Source organism: Caretta caretta, chromosome 1 (genome assembly GCF_965140235.1).
Source record: "Caretta caretta isolate rCarCar2 chromosome 1, rCarCar1.hap1, whole genome shotgun sequence".
Classification (NCBI taxonomy): Eukaryota; Metazoa; Chordata; order Testudines; family Cheloniidae; genus Caretta; species Caretta caretta.
The window spans coordinates 208742879-208755158 of NC_134206.1; the positions used below are offsets into that span (position 1 = coordinate 208742879).

At 50.2% G+C, this 12280-nt stretch overlaps 1 protein-coding gene across 3 annotated transcripts in view; it reads left to right on the top strand.

Annotated features, from left to right (window-relative positions):
• The window catches only part of WDR3 (WD repeat domain 3), a 42219-nt gene that overhangs the window by 25308 nt on the left and 4631 nt on the right, over positions 1-12280 (top strand). For all 3 annotated transcript variants that reach the window (XM_075119262.1, XM_048819622.2, XM_048819632.2), the window contains exons 12-23: positions 278-371; positions 1896-1997; positions 2862-2947; positions 3936-4071; positions 5284-5340; positions 5827-5927; positions 6443-6554; positions 6658-6792; positions 8307-8357; positions 9136-9201; positions 10175-10267; positions 10817-10864. In XM_075119262.1, the coding sequence (XP_074975363.1) occupies positions 278-371; positions 1896-1997; positions 2862-2947; positions 3936-4071; positions 5284-5340; positions 5827-5927; positions 6443-6554; positions 6658-6792; positions 8307-8357; positions 9136-9201; positions 10175-10267; positions 10817-10864 (1081 nt within the window). The remainder of the gene's footprint in view (positions 1-277; positions 372-1895; positions 1998-2861; positions 2948-3935; positions 4072-5283; positions 5341-5826; positions 5928-6442; positions 6555-6657; positions 6793-8306; positions 8358-9135; positions 9202-10174; positions 10268-10816; positions 10865-12280) is intronic.

A 12280-nucleotide genomic window follows, 5' to 3' on the forward strand; every position in this document is an offset into this window, starting at 1 on the left:
TGTCCCTCTTCACAAGAATGAGCTGGGGGCTGACTGTGTTCCCAGTTGGCTTATAGGGAAACCTTTTCAGTGCTGTGCTGGGGTAGCAGCATTCGAGCTGGAGGGCCAGGCTCTGAGATGGATTTGTCCCCCTCAGTGGTGCTGTAATCTTTGGCCTCCTGTACAGTGCATGAGAGAGAGGCCAGTTGGTATGAAAGGCCTTTTAGCAACACAGCTCATTTAAAGGGGCAAGGTCTGTACACAACGATGGAATCTCGCATGTTGCTTGTGCCCACAGGTCGACCCTCCAGTGTATCCGGACCATGGCGTGCGAATATGCGCTCTGCTCGCTCTTCGTCCCGGGAGATCGGCAGGTCATCATAGGAACTAAGGTAACTGGCTCCCTCCTGGAGCTCCCCTTGAGACCTAGCCCCTGACTAGGCTAGGGTAGTGGCTTCCAAATTGTGGGACCGGTACTGGGTCGTGGAATGGAAGGCACTGGGTCACGGTGGCTCTGGTCAGCACCACTGACTGGGCCATTAAAAGACCCGGTCGGCGGTGCTGCCCAGCTAAGGCAGGCTAGTCCCTACCTGTTCTGACACCGCACTGCGCCCTGGAAGCAGCCAGCAGCAGGTCCAGCTCCTACATGGGGGGGCCACGGGGCTTCGTGCGCTGCCCCCGCCCCGAGCACTGGCTCTGCACTCCCATTGGCTGGTTCCCGGAAGGAAGCCTGCTTTAGCACCCCTGCTGCACTGCTGCCTAGGAGCTGCCAGAGGTAAGACGGCACCCCAAGACGGCACCCCAACTCTCTGCCCCAGCCCTGAGCCGCCTCCTCCCCCCAACCCAGAGTCCCTTCCTGTACCCAAACCCCTCATCCCTGGCCCCACCCCAGAGCCCTGACCCCCTTCCGCACCCCAACGCCCTGCCCCAGCCCTGAGCCCCCCCAAACTCGGAGCCCCCTCCTGCACTCCAAACTCCTCATCACCGCAGCCCTCACCCCCACACCCCAACCCTCTGCCCCAGTCCTGAGCCCGTCCCACACCCTTCATCCCCAGCTCCGTTGGGTCATGGGGATCAACAATTTTCTTCAACTGGGTCGTTAGAAAAAAAGTTTGAAAACCACTGGGCTAGGGAACCTTCCTAAAAACTTCCACCATTGCTAGTACTGGTTCAGCTCCACTTGTGTTAGCAACGCGGGCAGCCTTAATGAAAATGGGCTGTCCCTGGTGATCTTACCACTGCCCTGTAGCCCTTTTCAGAGCATGTCTGATTCACTTAGCGCTGAAAGTGCCTGTGGCAGTTGGTGCCCTTTCTGCCCTAGGTGTAGCTCGTGTGGGTTTAGCTGGCTGGTGTTAGCAATGGTGGGATGTTTTTGAAAATGTCCCTAGTGTAAACAGGGTCCCTGGTGATTGGCTGTGTCTAGTGCCTATTTACTGCTTTGCGGGCCACAGACGGGAGTGCAGCAGGTCAGGAGTGAGGTGTATCAGTGGAGTTGCGTGTAGAGATTCCAGGCCAGGGACAGCTGGGGATGCTGCAGGTCAGAAATGTGTCCTCTGTGCTGAGTCCATAGATGGAGCTGGTGCATTTTTCCAGTAGGATTCTGCCTTGGCACCAGGATGTTCCTCTCACACTTCATTTTGATCTGAGAGCTCCCATGTTCCCCCTCCCTGTTATGTCTCTTTAATTTAGCTGGGCTCCTCTCCTGCTGGCTACCTTGTTCTCCACTGGGATCCTTGCTCCTTTAATCACAAATCGTTCCGTCTCTGGGACGCTATGCTTCAAGTTATCACACCTTGTTTGCGGCACAGGCCTGCAGACTGGGCTTTGGACCTGTTCACTGCATCTCAAGCTGTCTTGGCATGTACTGGAGACAGAATAAAGTTGCTGACTTGCTCTCTGTTAATTTGTCTCCCCAGACAGGGAAGCTGCAGCTGTATGATTTGGCCTCCGGGAGTCTGCTGGAGACACTTGCAGCACACGATGGGGCCCTGTGGTCCATCTCTCTTTCACCCGACCAGGTAACTTTCTTTTAGTGGTAGGTCTGCGCTGCTCTCAGGAAGCCTGTGTCTCAGGGGTGGCTTTGAGGATGCAGAAGTTGGCATTGTAGGGTTTTGATGTGGGGGGTGTTTATCACCTCCGCACTTTTGTTCGGCATTATAAAACATTCTGCTGTTCAGTTCTGCACACCTGAACCTGTCTTGGTAGTACACCAATAGCCCTCTGCTGTTTTAGTGTGGGGTGTCATTTTCTGTGTTTTCAAAACAGTGACAGCTCATTGTCTTTCTGGAACACTTCTCATCTGCAGATCCTAGAGCAGTAGGAAGACTTTATAACTGATCCCAGTGGTGTAATGGAAATGCGATTCTACAAGCAGTCCATTTCTGTGTGGTTGATAAAGTGTTCTAGGTGCAATAATATGGTCAAATGGGTTTTCATCCTACACAACGAACATACACACACATCCACTATCTACAGCAAATCAGTCAAGTTGCTCCGGAAGGTTGTCAGTACACGAGACAACCTGCTGGTATAGGCTACATCTTGATTTATCCTGCCCACTCCACCATCTTAAGTTCATTCCACCTGAAAAAATCCCCTGTCTGCCAAAGCCTTTGAAATCCAAATGTTTGTGTCTTCTGCACAGTAAATAAAAGTTCTGTGTTCTAACTGAACCAATGGTCAGTGTAATCTGCTCTTAACCTTCATGTTGTAGGAACTTAAGGTCTAGGCTGGGTCTTAAGGTCTTATGAACTTAAATTCTGGTCTGGAACTGAAGAGCTAAAGGCTCTTCAAGTGTAAGGACCTTGCTTTGGGTGTATTATTCTTCCTGAGTGCAGTGAAAGTGCTCTCACTTGCTTAAATTTTAAACTTTTCTCCTTCAGCGTGGCTTTGTAACAGGAGGTGCTGATAAATGTGTCAAGTTTTGGGAGTTTGAGCTGGTGAAGGACGAGAATGGCACACAAAAGAGGTGAGAGAAAAAAGCCTCTCTGGAGGCAGCATTCCATCTCTGCATTCCTTCTCCCTGCTTGATGGTTTGGCCTTAGTTTTGTTCCTGGATGCCTTTGGTAACACGTGCTGTGTGTGTGTGTGTGTGTGTGAGAGAGACTAAACTGAAATGTGTGGAAACAAATATCTGTTCTGGCAAACTTCTTCATCGGGAAGGTTTCTCAGGTTCAGGATGGTACTGAGTGAGACAGCATCTCAGTGATTCATTCTGCAGCCTAGCATTTACAGCACTCTCACCTGGCATGTGGGAGACCCAGGCTTGAATTACCTAACCGCTAGGTTTTAGAGCGAGTCACTCAAAGTCCCTGCTCCAAATCAGGCAGAGCAGGATCTGACCCTGGGTTTCCCACATCCCAGGTGAGTGCCCTGTCCAGGCAATCAGGTGTTCTGGGGAAGGGTCTCTCTCATTTGTTCAGGAGAAATTTTGCACGTTCTTGTTTTCATTCTGCATCTGACTGAAAACAAATTTTTGAAAGCCCAAAACTTTTCATGAAGCAGAATTGTTTTCTGGCCAGCCCTGCTTCCATGTTCTTTGCAGTCTTGTGTTGCTGAGGATTTGTTGAGTCCTACTCACAACCTCTCATGGGATTCCCCAGCCCCCTTCCGTATTTTAATTGCTTCATTTCATTGCACCATACTCCCTTAATTTCCCAAACTGAGATTGAGTGGCCTTGTGCTGCTTGCTGCATTCTGTGAATCTATTCCCTGCCGTGTTGAATTCAAGTCACTTTTGGGTCACTGGTTTCCAGCTTCCCTGAAACTTCTTCTCAGTCAGATTCTCCGTATAGGTGAGTGAGAGATGGGGCAGTGAAATCCATATGTGCACAGCTTGTGGCTCATTTCAGTCCTGCTTCATTCCAAGAGCCAAGGAAGGTGGCTGTGTATTGTTTACACCCTTGGCGCTCTGTGTGCAAGGACAATGATGCTATTTTCTTCTTGGCCGTTGCTAGGCTCTCCATGAAGCAGACGCGCATCTTGCAGCTGGATGAGGACGTTCTCTGTGTGCGTTACAGCCCCAACCAGAAGCTGCTGGCCATCTCCTTATTGGATTGCACTGTGAAAATATTCTACACTGACACGTTGAAGGTGGCCTCTTGCCTGGGTTGCATGGAGGGGTTGGGGTGAGAGTTGGTGTGGGGGGCAGTGAGGCAGCTGCCTGGAAAGGTGTGGCTTGGTTGCTGGAGCAGAGCTACAGGCTTACCTGGTGCAGTCACTGTTGTTACATAGAATCATAGAATATCAGGGTTGGAAGGGACCTCAGGAGGTCATCTAGTCCAACCCCCTGCTCAATGCAGGACCAATCCCCAACTAAAGCATCCCAGCCAGGGCTTTGTCAAGCCTGACCTTAAAAACCTCTAAGGAAGGAGATTCCACCACCTCCCTAGGGAACCCATTTCAGTGCTTCACCACCCTCCTAGTGAAATAGTGTTTCCTAATATCCAACCTAGACCTCACCCACTGCAACTTGAGACCATTACTCCTCGTTCTGTCATCTGCTACCACTGAGAACAGTCTTGAATGGTACCTGAAGCAGTAATGTAAAGCTGGGGAGAGTGGGAGGGGGACATGTAGTAATTAGCTGGCCAGTAATAACAAATGGGGAAGTCTGCTGACTTCTGGTTCTGGTCCCTATTTACTGACCAAAATCCCACCAAACACTGGCCAGAATTCAGTGGGAAATCTGCATTTAAATTGGGGGGGGGATCAGGCCCTCCCCTGGCTACAAACATCCAGCTGCACAGGAGGGCAAGGCCAGTGGTGCCCTCCCCACTCAGTGCAGGAGCCTTGTGGGCTCCCTTCCCATCTTTCCCTTGCTCCTCCTTCCTGCGTCTGTGAAGAGATTTGGGGGTGGGGCTAGAGCACCTTTGACAGCTCTCCTCCAGTCAACACACGGGTGCCAAACTCTGAAGCCAATGCAGGAAGGAGAGCCTCCCTGCATGTGAGAGCACACTCCCTTCTTGTGAATAGTGCCTGGCAGTTAGATGGTCCTTGGGCTAGTCAGTGAAACAGACCAGCATATGATGGTTAGGAGCTGCACATAAAATGCTGACAAATACACAAAGGAAGCCAAGGAACGGGTGCTCTCTCCTCTCTGATCTGTCAGTGATCTTGGGTACTGTTTCTAACAGTATCAGCTGCCTGCCATCTTCCCTGTAATCATAGGCCAGCTGCTAACCTTCACTGTGAAGGTGTTTGGAAGCACAGGCACCTCTGAATGTAGGGGATTTCGGGACAGCAGCAGGCTTTCAAAGTGCTGTGCCCAGTGTTTCTAAATAGATCCATTTCCTCTCTTTCCAGTTTTTCCTGTCTCTGTATGGACACAAGCTGCCGGTGCTCTGTATGGATATCTCCTATGTGAGTGAAGTGGGGGCTGCTCACAAAAGATCTTCTGGAATTCTGCCGATGTTTGTGGCCTTAAAAACTGACCACAGCCTTGCTTGGGAATAGAGCTAGGCAGGGCCCTCTAGAATGGTGATTCTTAGCTGGACTTAAAAACCACCCAACTATCCACCCGAACTTGATAGGACCCAAACTAATCCTCACCCATTCCACAGTCCTTTGTTGGCTGCAAAGGATTGTGGGATTAGGTCATGACAAGAACCCACAAGTGAATTTTGGGTGGGGGAAAGTTTCTGTCGAGTTCGCCCCAACATTTCCCAGTCCCCCATTGGCTGCTTTGGGATGTAATACAGCTGTATGTCCTTTCCTGGTGGACGGAGACTTGTTTCTGGGGCCCCTGCTCATTAGTCATGTACTTTTCAGTCCTAGTGGCCAGCTCAGAGATCATTGTCATTCCTTCCGGGTCAGTCATGCCCCTTCTCTCTGCCTTGCTTGGTGTAGGACGGGGCCCTAATTGCAACTGGCTCTGCTGATAGGAATGTGAAGATCTGGGGCTTGGACTTTGGCGACTGTCACCGATCTCTCTTTGCTCATGATGACAGGTAGGCCCTGGTGTGGTGGGCTGCAGACTCCTCCCTGCAGATCCACTGATCTTTGCCCTGGCAGTGACGTCTCTCCAGTGCTCCTGCAGGGGTGGGATGTGGACCCCTGGCCTCCTGTGTGTGGCACTGCGTAGGCACCAGAGCAGACGGGCGCACCTTCCTGAGCAGTGGTTCTGAAGCACTGGTCTGTGGTGCTCCGGCTCTCCCCGCTTCCTCAGCGCTGAGCCTTGGTGCTCTTCAGCTCATTGTTTGGTGCTTGTGCCCTGCTGTGAAGCTTGGCTGAGCTCCGCTGGGGTAGAGCACGCAGGAGAGCGGAAGGCAGCAGAGGCTGGTACAGTTGATGTCGTAGTCTGGTAAATCTCTTCCCCCTACCTCCTGGAGTCCCTGCAATGCCCAGAGAGTGCTCCCATGGGGCAGGCAGAGAGGGGGCTGCTGTAGAAAGGGTGTTGGCTTCAGATATTTCACTGTCTCCTTTTCTGCCTGTGTGATGGCGATCCCTTTCTCTCACTCTTCAGTGTGATGACGCTCCAGTTTGTGCACAAGTCCCATCTCTTCTTCACGGCCGGGAAGGACCACAAGATTAAGCAGTGGGATGCGGATAAGTTTGAGCACATCCAGACCCTGGAGGTAAAGGGTTTCAGAGAGTGACTGAGGCCTGGGCAGCTCTTTTCCCCTAATGACTGGGAGAATTGGTGGGGGTCTTGTCTCATCTCTTCCCTCTGACCTGTAGGGACACCACCAGGAGGTGTGGTGCTTGGCACTCAGTCCGAGCGGCGACTACATCGTGTCTTCATCTCATGATAAATCCCTGCGCCTTTGGGAAAGGACAAGGGAGCCGCTAATCCTGGAAGAGGAAAGGGAGATGGTAAGAGCATTAGTCTTTCCTTGTGGTCTCCTACAAGAGACAATTCCACCCCTAGTTTCTCCTCAGCCACTAAATGCCCCTTCTTAATCTTCAGAGGATCTTACACAGCACCTAAGAGATCTCAGCTCGCTGTTTACCTGTGTCTGGGAGTGAGATGTCCAGAAGTGACTGGAGTATTCTGGGAGATTGGTAGTACTGTAGAGAAAGGCACAGTTGCCTCCAGCATGATCTTCAGGTGGCTCAAGATTGCACTGGCTGTCTTTTCTTTTCTCTTTCCCTGCTATATTGCATTGCAGACTCCTAGCTAACGTGCTCTCTGCTATGCTGCTCCCCAGGTTTCCCTCCAAATAGATGTTTTGTTTTCCCCAGGAGTACTGGCTTCATCTTCTCCTTTTGTTTTTTCCTTTAAGTCTTTCTAAGCTCTGCAGGCCCCTCTTTAACTTTCTGCCCTCCGTGGTGTTTGGGGCACTTTCCATCAGTGACAGCAATGGGGAGTTTGTTAATTAGATGCAGTGTGCACAGGTTGCTCCCTTCCTTAGTGTGAGGCCCATGCAAGCTCCTCTCCACCTGGGCCTGCCATGGCTGCTGTGGTCATCACTGCAACTAACAGACACAGGACTGAGAGAGTTGAGGGCAGCACCTTCTCAATAGTAGGCCTATGGCTACGGGGAGCTGGCAGAGGCCTACCTTGCCTCTTGAACTTGTGCTTCAGGGTTCACCTCTTCATCAAAGCACTCCCCAAAGAGCCAGTGGAGGAGAGAGTGCCTGACAGCATGTGCAGAGGAGGAAACCTGAGAGTCAGTGATGTCTGGCCTGACTCTTCTGTGGGGATTTTGCTGTGACCCTTAGGACCTCAATACCCCTGGACTGCCCATTAGAAATGCTGGTGGCTATAGGATGATATATAAACCTGCCAGAGGGAGGTAGATGCCCTTTTCTTAGGGGAGCTTATCATACATCTCCTTCATGCATCAAGAACAGCGAGTTGGCCCTTCCGTGGGGAAGCCACAGCTCTGGAGAGTGGAGGATGGATTAAACAGTGCAAGGGCCATGCTAGTGTGCGAGGTGCCAGTCAGTGCCCTGCTGGGACTGCTCCTTCCTGCAGGATGGGCTGATGTCTCAGGAGGGAGCAGCTGTATCTGGATTGTCTTAATTTCGGCTTGATTAGCTGATGCTAACGATCTCTTTGGGCTGCCCGTGTGCCCAGCCTGCACACCTGTTCCCCGCCTGCCTAGCAGATGCCAGAGCTGTCACTCAGTCAGCCCTGCTGTGGTGAGCACTGGTGTGATTGTGCAAGTCAAACCCTTGGTGTTGGCATCTTGAGCTCATGCTGGGCCATTGGAGGAAAACAAACCTGGGAGCCTGCATTGGGCACCCTGCTAGGGATGTCCCAGATTTGAGATTGGGCGGCAAGGTTCACACGAAGCCACAGCTTTCCTGGGAGGAAGCTGAACGCTTTCATTCTCGCTGTTTTACCTGCCCATGTTAATGTATTGCTTTCTCCTTCGCTGCAGCAAAGGGAAGCTGAATACGAGGAGAGCGTGGCTAAGGAAGATCAGCCTGTGGTGAGTAGAGCTGTCTGACCAGCAGAATATTAAGCAGACTAAAATGCTCATGAGCTCGTCTGGATCTGTACTTATGTGAGACCTGTAAGGAATGCTGGGAGGATCTAGTTCACTGGTACTGGCCCAGTGTGGAGCTCAGGGCAGCATGCCATTGGAGATGCTGGCTTAGAGGAGACTGAAAGCCAAGGCATTCATTAAGGAGTTCTGGGCCCTTCTTGCAAGAGTGTGGGGTCCTGGCCTTATTTCAGTATAGTAACTACAGTCTGTGAATCACAGTTCCTGCCCTCTCTCCATTTCGTACATCACCAGTTCAAATCCATGCTAGGTCAGCAGTGTCCGAGGCCTGGCTCTTCAGTGCCTTTGTTATGTGTAATGGATGGGAAGCAGTGTGTTTAGTGATTAGGGCAGGAGGCTTGAGTTCCTTTGCTGACTTTGTCACAGCCTCACTGTGTGACCTTGGTTAGCTCTCTTCGCCTATATTTCCCTACCCAGAAAGTCACCTCTCTCACGGGGCCATGAGGGTTAATACTAGTTCAGTGCTTTGGGACTCTGAGCTGAAAGCAGTTTATTTCTATATCAATCCATTACCAGTGTAAATCACCAATACAGGGAACTTGATGGAAAGCCAAGAACATGAGAGGCAGGGGAAGGCATTGAGCTTTAATATGCAGCAGGGATGTAGACACTGGAAGAGGGTTGAGCTGCCTGGGGGCTGCATTAGCTGCTTTGCTGCCTAGTGGGAAGGACTGTAGCTTGAGACATGTCTTGTGTCTTGCAGGTGGCTGGCGAGACCCAGGGAGAGACTGGATTAGCAGGAAAAAAGACCATTGAAACTGTCAAAGCGGTAAGTTAGTGTGGGTGTTGCTGGTTCTTTCCTTTGTTCTCCAGTGTTACTGATAGGCCAGCAGACTCCCTGGAAGGGCTCATGCTCTAAGGAGCAGACATTTGAGATGTAGGGCCCAGAAGTAGACTTTCCCTAATCAGGCAGAGCAGGGTCACCTCAGCCCAGAGAAGGAGTTTGTGTCCGTCCAGAAATGTGCCAGGTTGGTGCCTCCCAGGGCAGTACTGAGGCCATCTCCCCTCTCTGGGACATTCCCCACCCAGCCAGCAGGCACCAGGGGTGCATGGATCTGTTTCCTGTTTGTAAACACAGAATTAAAAGCTTTGCATACTCTTTTGTTTAAGCCAGTTGGCTCCGCAGGCATGCTCTGTGGTAATGGGACTCTCCACCAGAAGCATAGATTTTTTTCTGTGCATGATCAGGGTGTGTTGGTCCAGCCAGTCAGGCATCTTGCTCCTGGCCAATCCCCGATACTTCAGAAGAAGGTGGAAATGTCTCATAATGCCCCTTGGCAATTGTACAATGCTGTGGGAGGGTGGAGTCCTGGGGATCTCTCTGACCCCTGCAGCAATCAGTTCTGAGGCTTGGCTACTCTTACCTTAGCAAGTAAAACTACAGATGGTCAAAACTGACCAGTCCAGTATTCTTTTTGAAAAGAGAGTGCTTTGAGGAGTTACTGCTGGACAGCAGGCTGGAATTGCCTGTAGATGTCAGAGGAGCACCTTGAGAGAAAAACAGCACCTCCGCAAGCTGAGGAATCCTGAATGTTGATTGATTGGCTAGTGCAGGTCACATGGTTTCTACATACTAACTGGTCAGTGGTGCCATGTTTGGAATCTCATGGAATGCTCTTAAGCTGATAAATAAGAGCTTCCCCCACCCCTGCTCCCCATCCTCCCAATCAGGACGTGAGCTCTGCTTTGACCGGGCCTTTCAGCTCCTGATGTGGCTGATGTGCTGCTTTTGTTCTGCACAGGCTGAGCGGATCATGGAAGCCATCGAGCTGTACAGAGAAGAGACTGCAAAACTAAAGGAGCACCAGGCCATATGTAAAGCTGCTGGGAAAGAGGTGAAGACACCTAGACATGGATATACCCAGTGAAGTGTGAATGTGTCCAGCCAGCTCCATCTCCTCAGGGAGGAAACTAAGCAGGCAAATAAAGAGTTGTGGCAGCTAGAGATGGTCGGTGAAATCCATCTCCTGGTAGAAGGGCGGCATCATTCCCTATTGCGCAATTAACAGTGCATTTTCTTCTGGTTTTTAATGTCTTGGACTGCACTGGGGCTTCTGCCACTTCCCCTGGGGAGATTATTCTATTGCCTAATAGAAATCTCTGCCAGGAGGTTTTCCCTACCATCCAGCCTAGCTGTTCGTTCTTACCGTCATCCCATTATTTCTAGTTATAATGGTGGCTGATGGCTGGCTGGGTGGGAAAGAATGGAGATGTGTAAGACAAAATGCCCTGTGTGTTCTGAGAATTATACTGCTCTGGCTACTGAAAACCACCTCTCTGTGTGGGGGGAGTTCCAGGTAAAGGCCTGACAGTGTGCTTGTCTCTTACTGGAAACCGTGTGTGTGCATGTACCTGCCTTATTCTAACCCGTTCTCTTTCTGTAGGTTCCCCTTCCTGTCAACCCCATCCTCCAGGCCTATGGAAATATTTCAGTAAGTGAGATGCCCAATTCATGGGCTGTGCACAGTCTGCTCTTGGGAGTCTGGGTCCTGGGGTGTCCATTCACGCTCATGAGTTCAAGAAGCAAAATTACATCGTGCTGGCAAGCTCTGAATCTGGGCCCAGACCGTCGACTCTGAGCGCTTGAGAGGTCAGATCATGCTCAGAAATGCTCTGTGGGTTTGGCAGGTGCAGTATCTGCTCTCTGTTGAAGTGTTCTTGCTGACTGGAGGCCTGTCTGCTGTGTTGCTGTGAACCATGTAACAATAGTAGCTGGAAGCCAATTTTTCTTTAGGAGACCCATGGAAGTTCCAGTTCCTACAGCCGCTTTTCTGCTCTTGCCATGGTGGGGTGGTCCTGAGTGGAATGCAGAGCTCTGCCTTAGGCAGACTCATTTTGAAAGGATTGGTGGGACTCAAACTCTGCACTTCTTGTTTAGGCTTCTCAAGATATTTTAAGTGAAATTCCATGTAAATATAGAATGTCACTATTACAGCATTTGATATGCTCGTGTAACCCAGTGGGCAATTTTCACTTCTAGATACTAGAAGGTGTGTATTTGTGTATAATAGTGCATTGAAATGAAACATTCTGAGCTTGTGTGTACATTTATATTCCAGTTGTTATGCCATTGCCTAATTTGTTCCTCCTGTGTTAAACAGGTCTATAAAATCTACATACACGCTAATGAATTTTTCAGTCACCCTTTAGAAATCCTTGTCACTCCTTCATTCTCTTCGGACAGTGGATGGTACTTGAATCTCTTTCTGAGATGGAGCTCCCTTTTTTTCCTCCTGCTACTTCCCTGCAGGAGGCCTAGTCTGCTGTGCAATTTGTGACCCAGGAGGTGCTGTTCAGCAGATGAATGAGAGGAGCTGGGGCTAGTAACACTTTTTAGGTAACTAGTTTTTGTGAGGTTTTTTATATAATTTAACAGCTTAAGCGTAAATGGTGTTTATCCATATTGCATCAAACTTGTTCCACTAAATTGCAGAACTTGTATAAAATGGAGAAACACTTTATATTCAACCTGCTAAATTATTACAAAAATCTCACCAGTACTAAAGTTTTTTGAAAGCAGCTTGTTTCATTCATCTCCTGAGCAGCCCTTTGTATCCCAAACTGTCAGCGGATGGGAAGTGCGGTGGCTTTCTGTATCTCTGTTCATTCTGATTGTATTTAACACCTCTTAAAAGCATGTTCCTGTGTTTTTATAACTATACCTCTACCCTGATATAATGTGGCCTCGGGAACCGAAAAAATCTTCGCGTCTTATAGGTGAGACCGTGTTATATCGGGGTAGGGAGAGGAACCGCTCCCCAGCCCAGCACACCGCCATTGCCCCACTTCTTCCCCGCTCCCTTCCAGGCTTCCTGCACTAATCAGCTGTTTGGCATGGGAAGCCTGGA